Here is a 23,245-nt window from a genome sequence, read left to right on the forward strand (position 1 = left end):
TTATCGTGTTATTTTTAGTGCATTACATCTTTTTACCAATAAAAAAAAATCAAATTATAGAAATACAATAATTAGTATATAAAATGATCGTGGGAAGGGATAAACCCATAACCTTTTTTTTTTTTTTTTTTTGGTACAATAAACCCAAAGCTTCGCGAATACTCTTTCTTAACCATTTCGGCTAAAACTTCATTGACAAGTCATTCATAATTAAGTTATCAGTCTAGCGTACATTTAATATTAATTGCAAATATTAATATTCATATTTTTACGTTGCAAAATGACATTTATAAGTGATAATAATTTTATATGAAAGTTTAAATATTTATGATGGACTAATTGACTTAATCCATATAAACATGTCAAAAATTAATCAAAAAATGTTATGTATTATTATTATTTTTTTAAGAGTAAAAATTCATAACATCTGTCAATTATATGTTATTAGTCTTTTCATTAATATAAAATATCTTTCTTAAAAAATAATTAAATTCAAATTTCTTTAATTTACAAGAGTTTTCAAGTTTACCCATTTATGAAAAGTTGAGAACTATTAAAAAATATTATTTTTTTTTAGATGGTTTATAACAGTACGTCATTTGATTTTTTATATTGAAAGGTTCATGAGAAAATACATCAAGGCGTATTTTAAGGATCAAGTGTATAGACAATCTCCCTCCTCTAACGTAAAAAAAAAAAAAGGTAATCCTTTTAGAAGGGGAGGTTTGGCAAGGGCATAATTGGAAATAAATAAAATACTTAAATAGAAGATCTGACCCAACCTCATTATCAGTCAAAGTAAAAGATAGTTATTTGTTTCCAATTCTAGAACCACTTCTTAGCTTGCTTTCCTTGTCAGCAATATCTGACTTTGACTACCGCCTTGGGACAGTCTCAGTATCCATCAAGTCTAGGGATGTGTAAACGAGCGGTTCCATTTCGAACTGAACCGTAAAAGCTGAAAATAGAAGTAAATTGATATATTCAATTTGGTCCAATGATTTGATTTTATTTTAAAATAAATATTTTAAAATAACAAGATCGAACCAAAATTACGAAGGATTACAAATCGAAATTAAAAACTGAAAAATAATTTAATTCGGTTTGGTTTTTAGTTTTTTTTATCTAAAGTTTGCTCATCCCTGGCATCAACTGTCTACGTGTAACTATTGCTTAAGCCAATGTCCCTTGCCAAGTCAGACTGCCCCTTAAAACTACGATTACCAAATTACCCATCATTAGAACACGTGGCAACTTATAATAGACTGTTTTCTCGCTTTAACAAATGACGTTAAAAAAGTTTATCCCTGCTAGTTCTTAATCTCACCTCTCCATCTTCTCCTCTCTATTTATTTTAATTTTATTTTTATTATTTTCTCTGATCTGTTACGAGTCGTTTTTGACCCGAACAAAAAGCTTTTGTTCTTTCTTTGTTTCTTCAATGTCGTTGAAACCATCGAATTGAATTGCACACTCTCTCTCTCTCTCTCTCTCTCTCTCTCTCTCTGTTTTCCCAATTTCACACTTCAAATTTCTCTCCTAATTCACAAAGAATTTGGATTCCACACCGAGCGAGAAACAAACAGAGAACTTTGATTCTCTCTTTCTCTCGGCGCCTCTGTCGGTCTGGTGGTGTGGTTCTTCTGGCTCATTGCGTTAGGGTTTTCGAGAAATGAAATCTCCGTTAGGTAAGTTTCGAGGATTTAAGCTTCTCAAGAGCGATTCTAAGGACAAAAGAGACCTTTTACCTTCGGCTCAGTTGGATGAGCTCGCTCAAGCTTCCCAGGTACTTTTCTTTTTTCTCTTTTGATCTTAATTTTCAAGCTAAATGCTCTCTTTTTCTCTCTGAGCTCTTTTTTAACTGTTTCCTTTACTCTTAATTTCTAATCCAATTGATTTTTTTTTTTTTGTGTCGGAACGGATAATTATAAAGTGAATTTGGGTAGTATTTATTGTTATTTCCAACCGGAGTTGGGAAATAGTTATATGGGGAACGAATAGAAAAATCAAGAAGAAGAAAGGTTTATTGAGTTTCATTCATCTTGTGAAGTTCTATTTATTTCAATAATTAGAACTTTGAATTGACGTTATTATTTCAAGTTAGGTGATTAGGTAATGGATTACAAACTTACAGCTGAATGATATTTAAGTATAAGTAAAAATTTACTTGCTGTTGAGTGTTTCTAGTTTAATTATTGTTTTTTTTTTTTTTTTTGTGGCGGTTAATTTTGGTTTCTTGAGGGTGTGCACTTTTGACAAGTTATTGGGAGAGTCAAGTGCTTATAAGGAGAGTGGATCAGCTCAGGGATTTAGTTATAAGTAATACACAATCTTTCTGTGGAATCTAGTGGGTTTGGAAGTTTTGGCACGGGATTGATATGTCATTTCACTCTTTTGCAGTCTGGGAAATTAGGCATTACAGTCTTTTGCAGTTTAATGGGTTTGTGTTAGAAAGTTGTGCTGCTTGCTATAATTTCGCATTTGTATTCTCTCACTCAATTAATCAACATTGAGAACTTTGTGTTTCCTAATTTTGTTTGTTTGGCATGCGATTTGGGCATTTGTTAAGGATCATTATTAAACATTTTCTTTGATTCTGCCCCACACAGGACATGCAAGACATGAGAAATTGCTATGATAGCTTACTTTCTGCAGCGGCTGCAACAGCAAACAGTGCATATGGTAGGTGAACTCCCTTTTTTTTTGGCTATTTCCTTCCTTTCCTATTCCTTTAGTTTTTGATTTTATATATTAGACATTGGATCATTTCAGGTTTTTTTTTTAATTTTTATTTTCCAATTAGAACTTGGAAATTTGCAGAATTCAGCATTTGTCCCTTTTGGTTTACTTTATATATCCTTTAGGGTTACAAAGTTGTTGGTAGGTTTTCAATCAATAATAAAACAATTTAGAATATGCAAATGAATTTACTGTGTCCTCAGCAGCTTTTTCTAAGGACTCTTTCCATAATTACATGCAATCAGTAATTAAGTTTCTGTAATTGTATGTACTTCTACATGGCTGCTGTGCCCATATTGAAGTGTAATGAAGATAGAAGGAAGTATTGTTCAGACTGTGGAAACAGCCTCTTTGAGAATACAAGGGAAGACTGTGTACAGTAGACCATTCCCAATCTCTGGAATGCGATGGACCTAATTAACTGGGAAGGTCCTTTGAAGTAGTTTTATGGTTTATGAAACGCCAATTAGAATATTATCTTACAGAACTTCAGGGAGTTCTTATGTTTTTATAAGTTGCCAATGCCAGTAATAAATTTATTATTTTTCAGGGTTTATAATGTTGCAGCTGGTTAAGTTATAATATCCACTATCTTGCATTGGCCATTTTATTTTCATGTGTAACTAAGATCATTACACATACAGCTTTTCAAACTTGATATAGTATTGCAATATAATTTATTTCATCTCCGCTACAGAATTCTCAGAGTCACTGCGGGAAATGGGTTCTTGTCTCCTGGAGAAGAATGCATTACATGATGATGAAGAAAGCGGTAAGTTATAGTGTAAGAGGGTTGTCAAGTTGCTTTTATTTTAGTAATTATATGAAATAGATGCAGGTAATTGTATTTTTTTTTTCATTGCACAAAATAGGTTGCTTCATATTATTGTAGTAATACTGGGTATCAAATTTCATATATTCTGCTAATCCATTAGCTCTCTGTAATAGTTCACTCCGGTTTGTTTTATAAGCTGCTTTCCTTTTGCATGATAATTTGTGTTTACCGAATTTGTTAATCCACCCCCTTACACTTCAAAACCTTTGGGGCACCTGGAATTCAATTTAGTGAGTAAGTGGAGGTGTTGAGTGAAGGGAGGTAGAAACCAACTATGAGAATTCACTTCAATTTACTTGCTCATGGCATAGTCTTCAATAACACGACACATGAATGAGCAAGTAAAATGTAATTGTCAATTAGTTCGTTTGAATTTCTCCTTTCCACAGTTTCCATATTGGCTAGTATGCGTTCGAATTTCCTGAATACAATGGCCAAAATTTATTCAGAGGGGCTAAAATAACTTTTTGGATGCCGATGTAGAAAATTGAAATTGAAGCACTCCTAACATTTTTTGCAGGGAGAAATGCGCATGTTTTCCCTCTGTTTTTTTGTTTTTTGTGCCGGGGGGGAGTACAATTTCTCTTCCTTGTTTCGTTTTAGAATTGAGTCTCATTTTTTATTTATTGATATTATATGAATCTATGCATGAATTACAAAGATTGTCTATTTTTATCTACAGGCAGAGTTTTGTTGAAGTTGGGGAAAGTGCAGTTTGAACTTCAAAAGCTTGTTGATAGCTACGTGAGTACTAGTCGTTTCATTTTAATTTTAGCATGCCTTTTGACAATATTATGAAACAATGCCTTCAATTCAACCTGGTGTTAATTTACTGTTTCTGTTATTTCAGCGGTCTCATATATTTTTGACAATTACAAATCCATCAGAGTCTCTTCTCAATGAACTCCGAACAGTTGAGGTTTGCTCTTTCAAATCCCTCTGGTGTTTGTCATTTAACAGAGGTTTCCTACATTATTCCCTTACTTGGCTGTTTTTTTGCTTATATTTGTTACTGTTGTTCTCATTTTCATAGTCGTTGCAGTCATTGCCACAACTCTTTATATTGTTGTTCTACACAATTGATTTTTGGGGGGTCCTTCTATAATTGCACAAGCATGATGCACTTGTGGAGGTGCATATGTTCCTAACTTTGTGTGCCTATGTTTTTGTCTTAGTTATTAGTAATATCCTATCCTTGGTTGCAATGAATGAATTCATTCTAAAATTCATTCATGAGCAGCGGTTGCCACTTGCCACATTGAAAACTTTTATGGTATCCCTAATTTACTCCTGACATTTATAGGACAAAAAAAATGTGCAAAAAATTTATCTTGTCACAATTTATTGAGTTCCTTTGTTCCTGGTTGGTCTTTTAAAATTTTTAACTGTCAAAATATATGCAATTTTTTACTTGCAATTTGATAAAGTAAAGAACAGTTCCAATATCTGTAAATTAAATGCCTGAAATAGAACAAGAAAACTGAAGAGAATGTAAAGAAAGAAGAGAGAAATTGTATTAGATTGATAGGACTGAATCCATAACAATGGATTGTCAATACAATAATCTCAGTAGTCTAAAGTGGAGAAAAGAAATACAAGAGATAACAGAAATCTTGATTCCAAAGAAACCAAGCCAAGAGCTACAGCTCTCCAACAGAATAATCTGTCCAAAACTATTTCCAAAAAAAGATCCTCAGCCTTCTCCTCACTTGCCTTCTTGTACTGGCGTGATACCCTCATCATAACCGATTGTGACAGGTGTTACATTCTCATTCCTTGAATTATTCCCCTGTTTCCTTGGATCACTCACCAAATTAGCAGCAGTCTTTGGCCTTCTTCAGTAAACCGTAAAGGGCCTGGGCTCATTTTTATCACAATTCCTAAATGGCAATTTGGAGGTGAGTCTTGGTACAGTTGAAAGGCTGCTTCATTATGAACTGTAGTCTAGTGTTCAAACTATGGTAACAGCCTCTTTGCAATGGTAACAGCCTCTTTGCAATGCAATGAGAAGGTCATGCAAATCTTTCATCTGACACAACAACATCAGAGGGTGATTCTGCACATTAGAACAATCTTGGTTCTAGGTGTTCATAAGCCATTTTTATAGTAAGAGCTTCAGAACCTAGGTTTGCATAAACCATTTCTCATAAGGCCATCGATGTGCGTCAGTTATAGCTATTAAACTAATTTAGCAGAGACGGAGCGATTTGCAAGTGCTTGATTGATCATTTGGATTTTGAAATCTTTGTAACTGTTTTATGTTTGTTCTATCCATAGTTCATGTCCAACTAATATTCTTTTTTTTAGTCCTGCTTGTAGTGCTGCTGTATTGACAAAAGTACTCGCTAAAATATTTTGGTGAAAAGGAATTAAAAATTTATCTGAGGTGTTTTTGGCATGTTTCCGCTGAAAACCAATTTCTAGCTACTTTTATGAGAAAGCAACTTAAGGGTGCTCTTCTAAACATAATGCCTCACAGTCACAGGCTGTACTAGTGTGGCAGTAGTCAGTAACAAGTGTGGTACTTGTCAATATGTTAGAAATTGAATTTTGAGTAAAATCTTGATTAAGCAGGGTATGAGTTTCAAAGATTCAGTGAGCAAGGTTTTTCCCTTTTCTCTTCATGGCAGAGGTGGCATTTGTTGCCTTGCCAAAGAAGGTTTTAGGCCACTTCTGTATCATTTAGATACATCGAATGCACTTGTATCAAATAATTTTGTCATGTGTATAATAGGTTTCTCTTGCTCTCTGGTGCAGGATATGAAGCGACAATGTGAAGAAAAAAGGTCTGATCTTTTCTTTCTAGTTATGCTTTTATTTGATGAGAGTAAAACTTCTTCTGAATCTTGTATGCGATTTTCAGAAATGTCTATGAATACATGGTGACCCAACAGAAAGAAAAAGGAAAGTCAAAGAGTGGTAAAGGTGAAAGTTTTACTTTGCAGCAACTCCAAGCAGCGCACGATGAATATGAAGAAGAGGCAACCTTGTGTGTTTTTCGGTTGAAATCTCTGAAACAAGGGCAGTCTCGAAGTCTTCTAACACAGGCAGCTCGCCACCATGCAGCTCAGGTTTTCTTTATGTTCCTTAGAGGTTTTTAAGTTCTTTGATGCTTATTATAAATCGTATGTAATTTGCTACTTGTTCTGCTTTAAATGCAGTTGAATTTCTTTCGGAAGGGACTTAAATCACTTGAGGAAGTTGATCAACATGTAAAATTTGTCACGGAACAGCAGCATATTGATTACCAGTTCTGTGGACTTGAAGATGATGGTAGGGAAGATGGTGAAGATGATGACAATGGTGATGATACAACTGAAGGGAGAGAACTGAGTTTTGACTATAGAGCAAATAAACAGGGCCATGACCTTGTTTATGCCTCAAGGAATTCAATGGAGGTGAGGATTTAACGATACTTGGAAACATGTTAGGTACATGAGAAGATCTGTGATGCTTAGTTTATTTATCATTTACTATGCTAAACTTCTTTGAAGTACTGTCTTGTGCTTTTTTGTTTTTTGTCACGCATAATAATCTATATCATTCAAACTTGTGAATGCACTGTCTGTAAGTTTGTACCAACTGCCATCTTTTTCTAATCATGTATACAGATAAAGACCATCTATTTTGTTTTATTCTTGTTGCATAAGCTTGTGTAGTAATGATTTTGGCTTGGATGTCCATATGGTGGCTAGATTTTCACAGGTTGATGTTAGTTGTAAAGAATAATGTTCTAGTCATAAAAGTTTTCCTTGTACCATGGTGGTGTTGTCTTTTTTAGTTAAGCATGCAGCTTTCCGGATCTCTAGTATTGATCTTGCAGAAAGATAGTCTGTCCTGTTATTGAAGTAAATGGACTATGTGGATGGATGAAATTTCTCTTGAATTAGCTATCCATCAATTAATATAGTTCGAGAGTGCCTCCAGGATCTTCTATTGACATATGCGTTCCTTAGGCATTGTTGGCCTTGAGTTTAGGTTGGGATTGGCTTGAGCAATATTGTTGACATTGGTATGTAGGACATAATAATTGATGTCTTGAAATCAATTTGACTCCATGGAACTCTAGAATGAACAGAGCTATAGAATAAATGTAATTGTCGAATGAAGGATTGTAGTAGGAAAAATGTGTAGAACAAATGTATAGAACTGTAGAATTACAAACATGTAGAAAGTGCAGAATGAACTATTAGATACAATATAATCTGATTTTGGGGAGATTGAAACCTTACTGCAGATGTTCCACTTGACAGTATGTTGATAAACCAATCCAAGATATAACTGCACTGGACATTCGAGGAAATCCACCAAATGGAGAGAGGGAAAAATAAAGAGAAAGTTCTTAACTCAATTGAAAATTTACTTGCATAAAGACCTCTTTTGCCCTATTTATAGACTACACCCTAAAATATATAGGAAAGTAGAATCCTCCTATATAGGAAAAATCATAAATTTTCTTGAATGATAAAAGATCCTACGCTATTATACTGTTTTTATATAGAAAATCCAAATTAGGAAATTACAAATCTCCTAAGCATCTTTCTTATAGTTCCATTAATTAAAATAAAAAGAAACTAAAATTTGTTATAATTATATATAGTTTGGTAGCCCAAGACACTCCCGTGTCGAATGGATTGCTTGCCTTCTGCAGTTGGTCAGTGAATTTTAAGAGCATCTCCAATGCTAATATGGATTGTGGCTAACGTGTCATATGAAATAGAAAGTGCGGATGAGGATGTGGCTGAATGTTTATTTATAAACGTTAGATTTTAAAAATCTTTCTCCAATGCACTACTTTCAGATCCTCTAGCATCCTTTTTCTTCTTTCATTTTTCGGGTCCACAATTTAATATACAACCAATCACTATAGAGCAACAAACACCCACATTGTCTAATAGACCCTCCAAAAATAGAAGGTGTGCTAGATAATGTCTATTTATTTTTTTGATACCTCAGCTTGACTTGCCAAATAGACATTAACATTGGAGAACATTTTTTAAAAAATCTTTCCATTTGTCTTATGTCGCAATTCAATAAGAGCAATCCACATTAGCATTGGAGATGCTCTAAGTCAATCTGAACCTTTTCCTTGAATTGATTTTGGAAGCTGAAAATCAATGCTGAATGCTTGTTATGGAAATAGAATCTTGAGAGATTAGTCGACTAATTTGCATATAGAAACTAGGAAGATTTGTAAAGATTCTTCGATTTTCTTTCTTGATTAGGAACACCTTTTGTACATATATATTGGGCAATGTTCATAATGAATATACAAGAAGTTCATCCTATTCACTCTGAATTACAATGATAAAACAAGTTCTCTGACGCAGGGGAAGAATATAGGGCAATTAATTCTCAACAATTAGGCTAAAATATGATGATTTTGATTGGAACAAGATAACATATCGGTTTCAAAGAAACCTTTAGAATTAAAATTCTGAATTCATAGATAAAAAACAATCCCCAAAACTAATTGTTGCTGTCCTATTGATATTAGTTAGGACAATATCCTAATTCTATACTGAAAATATTCCTAATTAGCTAATACTCTTAGACTGAATAGTATTCTTATTTAGCTAAATCCTAAATAACGAAGGAAGATCATCCAAGACTAATTAAGTTTTCTTTTAGTTTCCTTCTTTATTTAAGATTCTTAATTAAATTAAAACATGTGAATTAATCACGAAATAATTTTAGTTTTCCTTCTTTATTTAGGGTTTAGCTAATAGGAATGCTAGTATTAGCTAATTAGGAATATTTTTCAGTATAGAATTATGTTGCCCTAACTAATATAAATAGGACAACAACAATTAGTTTCGGGGATTGTTTTTTTATTTATGAATTCAGAATTTTAATTCTAAAGGTTTCTTTGAGACCGATATGTTATCTTGTTCCAACCACAATCAACCTATTCTAGCTCTAATTGTTGAGAGTTAATTTGCCCTAAATCCTTTCCCTGCGTTAAGTGGTATCGGAGCGCAAAAAGATCCGAAATTGTTGCATTGTTTTGTTCTAAACCATGTTTTGTAGAGGAAGAGATCGAAGTAGAGGTAATCACTCCCAACAAACAGAGATGGTTGAGATATGGTCAAAAGAATTTGACCCGGGCTGTACAAGCCTTGCAGTGTCAGGAATCCGTGGAAGCCTGAATGGAAATTCCGGAAGGCAACCACAAACAACTCAAGATTCAAGAGGATCTTGAGATTGATGAAGTCAAGGACGTAAACCCTTTTCATGAAGCTGGACCAGCAAATCGAGCGGCACAAAGTGGATTGGAAGAGTTGTCACTAGACGCCCTTGATTTGAATGGTGAAGGGATGAAGATTGAAGTAGCTAATCTTCATGGGGAGTTACATGCAGTTCTTTAGATTGGGGAATAACAACATTGATAGATGTTGATGACCCTAAGGAGAGTGAAAAGGGGAAAGAAGTTTCATGTTTTGATGATCAAAATAGTGAAGGCACCAACAAGGACCTTGTGGAACCAATCTATGATGAGTATTATGATGAGGAAGAACAAGAAATTGACATAGTACTTATCTTAGGAGAAAGTATTGTCATTCAACATGTTCTTACTACCCCTAAAATAGAAGAACAAGAAGATTGGAACTTCAAAGGTGAAAAAACAAAGGAAGATCTTTGTTATTTAGAACAGTATTTGCTTGTGGATATTGATGGTAGTAAATCGCCAAAAACAGATTATATGATGCAAGTACCCATGAAGTTGAAATACATCTTCAAGCAAGAAGGCTAGTGCGAATAAGTAAAAATCTGTGTCGAACCAACTTTGCTTGCTTGGAAAAATAATGGATTATTTGAATGGCTTGTGATGTTGGTTGCTCTTGCAAAAGCCTTAGCACGTGGTATTCTAAGGAGAAGTTTACACGAAATGATCCTATTCTCATGGCTGAAATCTCTAAACTTTTCTCGTCGAAGCCGAGTTCTTTCCAAACCTGAGGAGAATGGTGCAGGAGCATCCAAGACTAATTAAGAATTTTTTTTTTTTTAGTTTCCTTCTTTATTTAGGATTTAGCTAAATAGGAATACTATTCAGTCTAGGAGAATTAGCTAATTAGGAATATTTTTAGTATAGAATTAGGATTTGTCCTAATTAATATAAATAGGATAGCATCAATTAATTTGAGGCATTGCTTTTTTATCTATGAATTCAGTATTTTAATTCTAAAGGTTTATTTGAGACCGATATGTTATCTTATTCCAACCACAATCAACCTATTCTAGCCCTAATTGTTGAGAGTTTAATTTTCCCTAAATTCGTCTCCTGCGTCATTCTCCTTGTGTTGTCATATGCTGGTCCATCTTTCATCTTTCTGTAAGAAAATATACACCGCTAATAAAGGAAAGATTTATCAAAATATTATTAGTGTTTTTGTTGTCGTTATTATTATTAGTATTATTGCGGGTTTTCTTTTTATACAATAGTTTTATTTTGATAGATGACTACTTCATATGATTATGTTAGTTTCAGATTGAGGTTTAGTTAAGCAGAGTGCATGTTTCTATATTGTGAAATCTCCTGTTGGGTCTTCGCCCATGAACATTTTTAAATGGGTCATGTTTTGGGCAGTTTGGTGGTTCACTTGAAGCAAAATGGGGTATACAATTATCTGGATCTTGGTGGTGTAAATGCATAGTTAGGCATACTATTGTTAATGAAAATATTGAATTCTGTTATAGAAGGGCATGAATAGAAGAATTTGAAGCGGTGGACTCCTTGTTTGAAGTAGCAGCTATTCTTATGCTGTGTACAGGTGTATTATATTGTGGATTTCTTTCTTAAGAATATGTCCATCACTAATGGTGGAATCACACTAGTTGAACTCTTCCTAGTTACAGAAATTGTGATTAATGATGGGGCGTTATTGGATATTTTGATTTATTTCTTACACTTGTTGCAACTTGTTTTTTGTTTTAACATGTTGGGTATTATCCAGGTGGATGATGTGGACCTTTCATTTCCCCAAGTTTCAATGACAGAAAATGCAGAGGTATAGTTCTGTTTTCCTTTTGATTAATAGATTTGAACCTAATGATTTTACTAGGAATAGTTATCGTAACTAATCTGGGGATCAACATGCAAGTTACATCATTAATGTCATTGATAATTCCCAATAAACCTGGACGGTGACTCATCGTTTCTGGGCTCGCTTTTGAAACTCCTCGGTGCAGATGACAATGACTTATGTAAAGATTGTTGCCCCTTCAATTTGTCGGCTTTGAGATTTATGATTTGGTGTCTGGTGCAAGTTATTTGGCGACTAAAATTTGTATCTTCCTGCAGTTTAACTTAGATAAAAACCAAGGGGGTATTCAGGTTCCACTTAGAGAACCTAGACCAGGAAGCCATTCAGCACCAATATTTCCTGAAAGAAAGCCTGATCCAGTTGAAAGAATAAGACAAATGCAATCCTCAGGGAGGAAGTCCAACACATACGTCTTGCCCACACCGGCTGATACAAAGACAGCAATTTCTTCGAAGACAGGTGGTTCAATTGCCAATACAAGGCCAGCTGACATCAGTGCACACACCCATAATATGTGGCATTCTTCTCCATTGGAACAGAAGAAGCATGAGAAAGATCCTGGTGACACTCAACTGTCAGAGTTTACTGTCTTAAAAGCACGTGCAGCACATAAAGAGAGCAACAGTATCAGTGCCTCCATCCAGTTGCCCCTTCCTTTAATTGAAGGAAGTTCACTTCCACAATTTGATACGCATAGTGCCTCTGATAACAAAAAAATCAAAAGACAATCTTTCTCTGGTCCAATAACTAGTAAGCAGTGGTCAACAAAGCCTGCTTTATCTGCCAGTGGTCCCATCTCCTCCAATGACATTCCCCAACAAGTATCTGGAGCACTTTCACGTGTAACAATTCCTCAGAGTACATCTCCAAAGGTGTCCCCAACTGCTTCACCTCCCCTTGCATCTTCACCCAGAATAAGTGAACTTCATGAGCTTCCAAGGCCACCGGGTATTTTACCTTCCAAACCAACAAAATCATTAGCATCAATTGGTCATTCTGCTCCATTGGTCAGAAATCCTGAGCATTATGGAACGAACAAGAATCCTTCAACGGCTACAAATTATGCATCACCTCTGCCAATTCCACCTTTGGTTGTCCCTCGGAGTTTCTCAATACCCTCCAGCAGTCAGAGAGCAGTGAGCGTACATGTTTCCAAGTCTGTGGAGTCGTTGCCTATCCCAGATAAGCCTGAAGAAGTTGATTCTCCACCATTGACACCAATTTCCCTCGCAAACAGCAGACAAGCATCTATCATATCTGAAGTGATTCATCATTCTGGTCAAATTAGAGGTAAATGGATATCGAATTTGCCACTTTCTAGTGTTGAACTATCTTCACTTATTGTATAACTAAGGGTTGAACTGACCCCTTCATCTACATCTTGAGTTCACATTTCTGTTGAGAATTGCTTTTACAACACTTAATCAAGTCCTATTATTATCTTGCAAAAGAAGGGAAAAAAAGAGAAGATTTTATTGATTTTCAACTTAAATTAAAGGACATTTTTCATACTTGTTCAACTGTCCCAATTTAAAACCCACTCTGCATGAACAACTGATGCTTACCTATTGAAAATGCAGAAGGTCCAGGTTGTGCCACCATTGGGGATAACATTGGCTTTATTGGGGCTACCCACAGCTTGTTAGTTGAATTGCACTGTGTTTAGGAGCTTTTATCTGTGATGCGTATTTTGTCTTTGACATCTGTTGTCACTATAGATGGCACTCATCACTTGTGTTTTAGCAGCATCAACATGCATGATTTTTGATATAATTTCCATATGATGATAACAGCCCTTTTTCAAATTTTGTTTTGGGGGTGGTTGGGTAGACATTTGATCTTGACAATTAACTTAAAAATTATGTTTTAAAGGAACTGTTAGATTGATATATTTTTCTTTCTAGAGCTGTGAATTTCTTTAGGTTACCTTGCTTTGTTGTCATTCAATCTATTCTGGTTCTGATTGTGTACATGTTCACTAAATGCAGGTGGGAGCTGATATGTTGCAATATTGAATGAACTCTGATTTTTACAAGATTGCCTGACGCAAATTTTTTTTTTTTTTTTTTTGTTTCCTTTTTGGGCCTCCTCATGTTCAAGCTGGGCACTGTAAATAGAATGTTTTATGCATTGTTTAGTTTCTCATCCCAATTTTTGTTCATCCTGTGATTGATTATGATGAGAACTAAGCTCCAGATAATTGTGTATTATTATATTAAGTCTTGTATATCATCTATTAAGAAATTTTGTTCTTTTGTTCTACGTCGTCGTCTTTAACATTGTCCCCACTAGATCCCTAATCAAGGATTTTGTGTTTGTCTAGTCACCAGAATAAGTATCTGATCTCTTTTCTTTAACATACCAAACCATTGCGTTTGTTTCATGATGTATTTTGGTTTCATTTGCCGTTTTGAATTGCCCCACAGCACTAGCCATTAACTGAACAAGCATAGTTAGACATTGGTTTTTCCTTTCTTTCTTTCAGGAAGTTGAATGAGCTTGAGTAATAAATATCCTTTGTTGCACACAAAAGATAGTCCTCTCTTTTATTAGTTATTGAATTGATTTAAATAATATAATCAGCTTTTATTTTTTTTAAATAAGTGAAAACTCTTGTAATTGAAAAGGAAGGTTTAGTACATGTCCCTTCTGCTAAAATTATAGTTAACTAGCACTAGGTTAAAGCACGGATTTTTTAAAGTTTTTTTTTTTTATATAAATTTTGTGGAAATTAAATTCCAATTTCAATTAGTTTTTTTAAAAAATTAATTTGTATAATGAAAGCTTTTAATTAAATTTAAGATTAATTCTGATACTTACCCTTTAATATACAGGTTTAAAATTTAAAAATATTTAAATGTTAAAAGTAAAAAATATAAAATTCTTATAAATTTAACCATCTTTATCCTTAATTTTTCATTTAAAAAATCCAGAACTGTCAGTATAAATATTTGAAAAAAAAGATTAATTTGAGCTGAATTAAAATCGACATTTTATATAAAAGGTTTTTGCATCATTAAACAAAAGGAACTAAGTCCTAAAGTGATAGCATATAATTTTCCTATAATAACAAATATAAAAAAACAATTACATACAAATATTGAATGATAGCATTATTTTTAATTGGCTATGCAAATAATAAAAATATAAAATATTATATTTATCATTTTCATCCAGCAATACCATCTCTGTACTCCTAAAATCTCCATTATTGTTGAAAGACACATCTCATAACTGTGATACCCTCACTTTTATTTTCCAATTATCTCTACTTGTATTCAAATTTTCAATTATATCATATTTTCACTTGCATTTTAATAATTTACAGCTGCAAAAACATATTAAATAATCTTTTAAAAAGGAAAAAAAATTTTGAGTTACTCTATTAGTGAAAATAATTGAAATGCAGAAAATTCTGAACTTTTAAATAAAAAATTATAAAAAAATGGCTGAATTGAATATTAATTATTCAAACAGGATAAAAGTTTATTTTCATTAAATTTTGAAAACACTGTATTTTGACCAAATTTTGAAAACACTGTACAATTTCATATAAATTAAAGGCTAAAGGCCCAAACCCATTTTCATTAAAGCCCAAATGTAAACCATATATAAAAAAAAAGAACCATTAAAAATTTAAAATATCATCACATTTTTCATCAGAAAACGGATAACCAACTCCTCTATGGAGATTACGACAGCAACTAGTGTAGCAGCAGCTGCGCCACCGCCACAACCACCTCCACGGACAATTCATTCAACAATCCATCCAAAACTCCAATTACCCAGACGATTGCTTCGAACTCGCGCCCAATTCTCTCATTCGTCGCTTAATTTTATTGAACACAAGCCTCAGTTTCATGGACCTTCATCTTTCATTTCATTCCCTAAAAAATCACTCAACACCACCACCACCGCCACTTTTTCGCTTCCTGAAGAAACCACCACTTCCGGTCAGTTCCTAGAACCCTTTTAACTTACTTAAATATCTTGCTTCCTTCTTGCTTTTATCGTTTTCAACTTTTCATTAGTCACTGGGGTTTATTTCTATGGGTTATATGGCGTATTGGTATTTGCTTGTTAACTATTAGTGTGCCTTTATTTTGTGTACAGCAAAAAAGGCTGTTGTTGTCGACCCTTCTCTAGCAGTAAAGGTGAGATGTTTTATAAACAAGATTGATTCTCGAGTTCCTTGTTTTTTTTCTTTACTCCATTTAATTATAATTGAAAGATTTTATCTTTAGCTGTTTCAATTTTCATTTAGAAAAGAGCAGCAGATATTTCCTCAGAACTCAAAGGAACTTCAATATTTCTTGTGGGTAAGCATAGCATTGTAGTTATTTAACAACAAAGATTGATTAGTGTCTTTGTACAATTCAATTATGAGTTTATATGTTTTGCTTATATGGTACTTGTGGGTTTTGACAATTTTCTTTCTTTATTAAAAGGATTGAGAAGTTCTATCAAAACAAATTTGGGAAAACTTCTTGCGGATTCATTACGATATTATTATTTTGACAGGTATAGATTTTGTTATGAAAATGGAGCTTTGCTTAGTTTGTGAAGCTATTAACAGTTCAGTTTTGCTCATTGAGTCTGTCATTTGTTTCCAGTGATAGTTTAGTAGAGGAAGCTGCCGGCGGTGCATCTGCTGCCAAATCTTTTAGGGAGACTGATGAGAAGGCATTTCGCGAATCTGAGGTGTTTTTTTGTTTTTCAAGCCCCATTTTGATATTGCTTTATTTATCTTTTGGATGCCAGTTTGGTGGTTGATTGGTTAGAACTTAAAACTTGCTCTCAACCTATGCAAGTGTAGTCTTTATTTTGTTAACTTATATTTAATATTAAAAATCATATGAAACTCTTAATTAAGCATTTAAGTGTTTAGTGATGTGCCTTAATCGGAGAGTATTAATTGTCTAGGTGTCAAAATGTTAGATACATGGTGAGTTTTGGCCTAAACAACTCCTAAGACCAACTATAAACTATGTTTGTGCTTATACATATTGATTGGAGTACAAGTTCTGTTTTAGAATTTCTCCATTATTGAATTAGTGCTTTGGTTGTGAGTGAATTTAATCTGTCATTAAGGCCTGCTTGAGTTCAGCAAAGGCCTCAAGGCTATAGCTAGAATATATGGTGCCTCTGTTATTTAATGATCAGATAATTAACTTGTTTTGAAAATGAATTTTGCTACAGACAGAAGTATTGAAGCAGTTATCATCTATGGGTCGGCTGGTGGTATGCGCTGGAGACAGCGCAGTTCAAAGTTCCACTAACCTGTATGAACATGAACAATGATTGCACTAGTGTGTGAATGCTCTACCTCTATGCCTCATGAATAGTATATTTAGCTACTCAATTTGTTCTTTTTGTTGAAATTTTTACTTCCTTATAATCATTAGGGCACTTCTGAGACATGGAATTTCACTATGGATTGATGTGCCGTTGGATATAGTCGCTAGGACAATGAGCGAAGACCAGAACCAATTCACTGAATCTGAAATAGCTTCTGAATCTCATTCACAGGTTGTTATTTGAGCTGTTAACTGCTTGCCTTGCTTAATCTTCCCTGTCAAATATTAGACTGTCTAAACTTGTTTTACTGAGCCCATCTGAGTTTTCATGTCTAATGGATATAACGGACGGTAACCAGGTATTAACTCAGTTAATTGCTAAATATGAAGAAATGAAAGGAGGATATGCAACAAGTGATGCGACAATTTCTCTGCAAAGTACATACTCTACCTTCCTAGCTTGTGATGGAAGAATAATGTGTTTTTTTTTAATATAATCAGTTCCTTATTATTTCTTGTGTTAAGCAGAAGTAGCCGGTAAATTAGGCTATGACGAGTTCGACTCAGTGACAATAGAGGATATGACATTGGAGGTAAAGAAATTTAAATGTTTATCTTTAGAAGTAGTTTGATAGGTAAGAATGAGGATTTCTTCCTTCTCTGTTGGACATTTTCAGGTTCTCAAGGAGTTAGAGAAACTGACAAGAGTCAAGAAGATGTTGGAAGAAGCTGCAAGACCCTTTTAGCGAAGCATAGCCATGTTCTTGATTACATGTACTAATTTTCAGGTGTTACCTTGCCAAAATTTAATGACATAGTTGCTGCTCATGAGCGAAGCTTGTGTCCCTTTTGATTATGCTTTGTAAGTATAGTAATAAATCATAATTGTTTCTATTGAAAAGATGAGATTTTATCTTCAATGATCGAGTGAGTCCTCAATTTGATAATCTCCATTTGTTAATTGATATATAATTTATTTACCATTAATGATACAATAGAATCTGCAAGCGGGATCAATTTGCAGCAAAGCTAGAGAGGCTAATCAGCTAATATTTACCATTTGTTAATTAGTTAATTACAGTACTTATCAATTATATTATGTATTAAATTAAATATGATATAAATGAATACTCCCTCAATTTCAAAATATGAGTAGTTGTAGAGAGAGTGATGTTTTGTTTTAAAATATAAATCGTTTTAAATATTTTAAAAAGTAATAAATAATTTTTTTAATGTCACCTTTAGTATATTAGATACAATAATTATTTTACGAGTTATTTTTAATTTTAAAATAAAGGGTAATTTGATTAAATTATTTTTAATAATTAATTGTTTGTTTAATCTTTCTATAAAATCTTAAATGACCTGTATTTTAGAATTTAGGTAGTATAATATTGAAACCAAAGCAGCCTAATGGTGAGACCATATTGGACTTTCAAATAAATCTAGGATCATTTTCCTTCATATATATATATATATATATATAAAGAATCTTTATGTTGATAGGTTTGGGACTGGAGGTGTAAATGAGTCGAGCCGCTCATGAGCCGTTGGAGTTCGGCTTAAAAAATATTTGAAAAAATTCACTCAAATCAAGGTGTGATCAATTTGAAAATTTACCGAAGCTTATCGAACTTTTATATATATATATATATATATATATATATATATATATATATATATATATATATATATTATTTTAAGTTATTTCAGCCTCGAGTTAAAGTTAAAGTTTAAAATTTTTTAATTAAACTCGAGCTTGAGTCGAATTCAAACTGAATCCGAATTTAAATTTTCGAGATAGTTCAATTTTGAACTGAACTAAATTTTATTAGTCCTACTTTGAAGTCTTAAGTCTAGCATATTCAAACTTGGTTCCGCTGATCTGTACGCCTGCTTGGGACCGTCAAAGTGTCTCATCCAAATATCCAAGAGCAGCCTTATTTATTATATCTCCTATTTCACACATGATGTATATATATATATATATTTATGTCTTCTCATGGCATGTGACTACACGAGCCGTCACGTGATCAGCTTTTCTTACCCAATCCAGAACTCGTACCATAAAATAATGGGGCTTGAAAAGAAGAAAAACATGTGGCCAAGAGCTTTAGGGTCTATTGAGAATCCAATCCTGGTGAGAAAGAAAATTCTATAAAGATATTTGACATTTGATTGTCTTCCACCCTTTAGGCCATGCCCATATGTTGGAAAATAGGATTTGCTCCAACTACTATTTCAGATTTTGCTCCCACCAAAAAATTTTATTTAAAAGAAATTGTTCTTGGTAAATTTTTGAATTTTCTAGAAGTTATAATTTTCCTTTTCGTTCAGTAATTAAATAAATCCTGATCAATAAGATAGATAGTAAATTTATTTGCCAGTTGAGCAAATTCCTAAAAGTTAAAGTTCATATCGTAAACTATTAACTTAATTGGATAAATGAAAATAAATTATATTTATACACGAATTTTATATAAATGAGAATTTTAAAATTTAGAATTATTTACGAATTTGCATCTCTTTTGCATCAAATTATGAAAAGAAAGAAAGGGTGGTAGATAGCTGGATGGTTAGAGCCTGACTTCATGCCGATCGAGGACGGACAGATGTGAGCATCAGCTGTTCCCACGTCCTATTGCGGGCAACGTGGCATTTTCTCAGTTTCATCAATCACCATGATTGATGCTCTCTCATTGTATGCTTTTTACAGAGCCAGACAAGGCAGACACGTTTTCACCAGACTACTAATTCAATCAACAACAAATTTTTTTTTTTTATATAAATTTTTCTTTTTTTTTTTTTTTGTTAGTGTCATTATCATTATCAATGGGGGTGCCAAAAATTTTGTTTGGTAGAGTCCCAAATATTTATTACTGTTTACATAATTAAAAAATAATAATAAAATTAAATAAGAATTATTATTTATTATAAGATTTTTTTTTTTCTTTGAGAATGGTGGGTTGGGTGGTGATTGTACGTTTGGAGGGGTCAAAAGTGACTGAATCCAAATGGCGATGATAGGGCTTGTAGCTACTTTTGGTTGCTTGTTAGGCTTTTCACATGATATAATGTCTCCCATCCCATTTACTTCTTTACCATCTTCAAATTCAGCTACTTAATTTATTGGTGAAGATTCTCTCTTTTTTATTTATTTTTTATTTTTTATATCCTTTACATGAAAGATTTTTTTAAAATTATTATTAGTATTAACATGCGCATAATAGCATTAAAAAATGAAATAATCTTTTATAACATCATCTGAAAATAATAAAATTATATAAGAAAATGATTCTGAAATGTGATTAAAAATTTAGATGCCCAAACCCATTTAGAAATTCACTTTTAATAACCAAACTCATCAAATCAGATTATAATTATCTGTTTAAATACTTAAACCCGTTTGCATTAAAAATATTTTTTATTTTTCAAAAATAAAAAATAAGTATAAATTATAAAATTATTCTTTTGATTTAATAAAAAATATGATATGAATATTAAATATAACTATAGCATTAATTTAATTAAAAAGGTGTGTGTGTATATATATAATTTTCTTTAGAAAAATAATTATTTTAAATATTTTTCAAATATTAATTAGCGGGTAACGGGTAGCGAGTAGCCAAGTTCTTGAATTCAAGCCAAACCCAATATGGGTAGTAAAAAATACTATCTGAACTCATTTTGAACTCATTTACTCACTACTCAAATTCGCTAAAATCAAATCGGATCTGATCGGGTACCCACCAGGTCAAGTAAAATTGTCATCATTAATTAAGATATGATTTCTTAAGTATCCAGTGAAGCCTTTCGCTAATAATAGTAAAAGTCATATATGATATGACCTATAACAAAAAAATGCATATACAATGTTAATGTATTTTTCAATATTGATAACAATTTTGAGAATTTAACTAACTAAATTAAAATAAGAAATTATGTATTTTTTATTTTTATGTTTATGATTTATTATAAATAAATGCTTATTTATTTGAAATATTAATGTATTATTTATTTAGTGTAGTGTGTTCTAAGTATGTAGATGTCCTACTTATTTAAAAATTATCATATCATGTATATTTACGTATCTTGTGTGCCGTGTCCCATATAACCTAGCTCCTGTTATATGAGACTATTTCATATAGCAAGCATAACAATCAAAGTTTTTTTTTTTAATTACCAATAAAAATGAATTTTTTTTTAATTTGTTTTCATGTCATTTGAATAAGAAATTATGTTTTTTTATTTATTTTATGTTTATAACTTATTGCAAATGATTATTTATTTAATTGAAAAATTAATGTATTACTTGTTCTGTGATTAATGTGTCCTAAGCGTGTGAGTGTCATACTTTTTTAAAAATTATCATATCTCATACGTTCTCGTGTCCTGTGTCGTTGCAACCTAACTCTTAGCACGTGAGACTACTACTACACCAAGCTAATCAACAATTACTAATTGAAAATGAAGTGTTTTTTTTAATTTTTTTTTTGCGTCATTGAAATAAGAAATTAAGTTTTTGATCTATTTTATGTTTATGATTTATTATAAATGATTGTATATTTACTTGAAATATTAATGTAATATTTATTTAATGTGGTGTGTTCTAAGTATGTGAATGTCTTATTTTTAAAAAATTATCATATCCATACGTTCCAATTCATATTTTTTTAAATTATTTATTTAATAATAATATATTGTTTATTCACATTTTTAAGCGTGTCGATCACTTATTAATTATTTTGAAATAAGAAATAAATTTATATTAATATATCAATATATAAATGCTAGAGATAACTTTTTTTATAGATATTATTCTGATAAAGACATTATCTGAAAAACTAAAACGATTTATCTTCTTACAATTGTACTAAGTCTCATTACACATGACAATTTTAGATACTTACGCTTGTTTGTCGTATAGGATATGTACTAAAACGACTTATGCTTGCTTGTTTATATATATATATATATATATATATATAGAGAGAGAGAGAGAGAGAGAGAGAGAGAGAGAGAGAGAGAGAGAGAGAGAGAGAGAGAGAGAGAGAGAGAGAGAGAGAGAGAGAGAGAGAGAGAGAGAGAGAGAGAGAGAGAGATTTTTTTCAATATATACTCAAATGTACACTAATTAAACATGAATAGGCTAAGCGGCAAAGAGTACCACGACTTAAGTTATGGGTTTGATCCTCCGCAATACAAACTTTGATGATGAAAGGGGATTAAAATGAACCATTAAAATGAACGTTCAAATATAGAAAAAAAATACTTATTACAATAAAAATTTGTTATTTTTATTAATCTTATGTATAAAATGACCCAAATATGAAGTGTAGCTAAATATTTTCCTTTCAATAAGTACGATAGGAGCTTAGGATTCGATACAATAAAAATCTCACTACAGTGAGATTGTTTTTAATGGATTTACCAAGAGATTTGTTGGGATTTCTAACATTACTTTATTTATTGAAATTTCACTTTAATTTCGTTCCATAATACTTGTGATAATTCAGAAAATAATTTATTCTAAAATACTTATAACATTTGTGATTTTAAGAAATAATAAGTATTCTTTTTTCATATGTTACCCTTTGTATATTACTAATAATTATTACTTCAATTAATAGTTTTCTTATAGAATTAGTATTAAATTAAGGCTAATATAGTCAATTTACTTAATAATTTATTGTAATTTGGACAAATTTAATGTTTTTTTAAGAGACGTGAAATTTCAAATGTGACAAGTATTATGAAATAGAGGCACGAATAAAATCAACCTTTTTAGAATATTTATTATGAGTGTCGGCCTTAAGATATGAATGAATGCCATTACAATGCTAATAACTGAAGTACTACTTTTGTTCCATATTTATTACAATTGAAACTATAAAATTTGAAAAGTATTTTTGAATAAACAATTTTTTAAAATATGACAAGTATACGAAAGTAGTAAATAAGTTGTGTTAGATTGTATAAGCAAATTATTTAAAGTCAATAATTAATTTTTTTTGTACTTCATCTGTCTCAAAATATAAGTCGTTTAAGGTTTTTGCACAAAGATTAAGGAAATAATTAATTCTTCTAGATTATAACAAACTCAAGAGTAATTTGATCAAATTATCATTTATCTCGAAATCAATAGTTGTTTGTAAAGTATTTATTGTATTTAGTGTAAATAAGAGAACATTAAAAAACATAATTTATTACTCTTTGACATATACAAAACTATTTATATTTTGGGACAAAATAACAAATCAAAAACATTTATATTTTGAGATAGACGGAGTAATATATAAGGTACCAAAATAACATTGCCCTAACACAAT

General features: G+C 32.0%; 2 protein-coding genes across 3 annotated transcripts; both read left to right on the plus strand.

Annotated features, from left to right (window-relative positions):
- The first annotated feature begins 1,350 nt into the window (after positions 1-1,350).
- Positions 1,351-13,881, plus strand: LOC105630181 (uncharacterized protein At2g33490). Of its 2 annotated transcripts, XM_020677810.3 has the most exons (12): positions 1,351-1,786; positions 2,610-2,682; positions 3,437-3,511; positions 4,257-4,318; positions 4,425-4,493; positions 6,332-6,360; positions 6,438-6,645; positions 6,736-6,972; positions 11,530-11,583; positions 11,765-11,779; positions 11,877-12,909; positions 13,608-13,881. In XM_020677810.3, the coding sequence occupies exons 1-12, from the start codon at positions 1,673-1,675 to the stop codon at positions 13,616-13,618; spliced, it is 1,980 nt and encodes a 659-aa protein (XP_020533469.1). In that variant the 5' UTR covers positions 1,351-1,672; the 3' UTR covers positions 13,619-13,881. The 2 variants fall into 2 exon arrangements, with proteins under 2 accessions (XP_020533469.1, XP_012067311.1); XM_012211921.4 differs by lacking the exon at positions 11,765-11,779 and having other exon boundaries at positions 1,354-1,786.
- Positions 13,882-15,263: 1,382 nt separating this feature from the next.
- SKL1 (shikimate kinase like 1) lies at positions 15,264-17,836 on the plus strand. Its single transcript, XM_012211922.4, has 10 exons — positions 15,264-15,572; positions 15,733-15,773; positions 15,884-15,938; positions 16,068-16,140; positions 16,233-16,320; positions 16,819-16,901; positions 17,025-17,148; positions 17,276-17,354; positions 17,445-17,509; positions 17,594-17,836. The coding sequence occupies exons 1-10, from the start codon at positions 15,305-15,307 to the stop codon at positions 17,660-17,662; spliced, it is 945 nt and encodes a 314-aa protein (XP_012067312.1). The 5' UTR covers positions 15,264-15,304; the 3' UTR covers positions 17,663-17,836.
- The last annotated feature ends 5,409 nt before the right edge of the window (positions 17,837-23,245 follow it).

The sequence above is a fragment of the Jatropha curcas genome, chromosome 1 (genome assembly GCF_041381405.1).
Source record: "Jatropha curcas cultivar XTBG-Jc1 chromosome 1, XTBG_Jcur_1.0, whole genome shotgun sequence".
Lineage (NCBI taxonomy): Eukaryota > Viridiplantae > Streptophyta > Magnoliopsida > Malpighiales > Euphorbiaceae > Jatropha > Jatropha curcas.

What these genes read in the sequence shown, in the direction of transcription:
- SKL1 (XM_012211922.4), top strand. Translation starts at nt 15,305, where the DNA reads ATGGAGATTACGACAGCAACTAGTGTAGCAGCAGCTGCGCCACCGCCA. An exon ending in AGGCATTTCGCGAATCTGAG is followed by an intron (nt 16,321 to 16,818) that starts GTGTTTTTTTGT and finishes ATTTTGCTACAG; the next exon opens with ACAGAAGTATTGAAGCAGTT. An exon ending in TAGAGGATATGACATTGGAG is followed by an intron (nt 17,510 to 17,593) that starts GTAAAGAAATTT and finishes GGACATTTTCAG; the next exon opens with GTTCTCAAGGAGTTAGAGAA.
- LOC105630181 (XM_020677810.3), top strand. Translation starts at nt 1,673, where the DNA reads ATGAAATCTCCGTTAGGTAAGTTTCGAGGATTTAAGCTTCTCAAGAGC. An exon ending in AACAGCAAACAGTGCATATG is followed by an intron (nt 2,683 to 3,436) that starts GTAGGTGAACTC and finishes TCTCCGCTACAG; the next exon opens with AATTCTCAGAGTCACTGCGG. An exon ending in CCTCAAGGAATTCAATGGAG is followed by an intron (nt 6,973 to 11,529) that starts GTGAGGATTTAA and finishes GGTATTATCCAG; the next exon opens with GTGGATGATGTGGACCTTTC.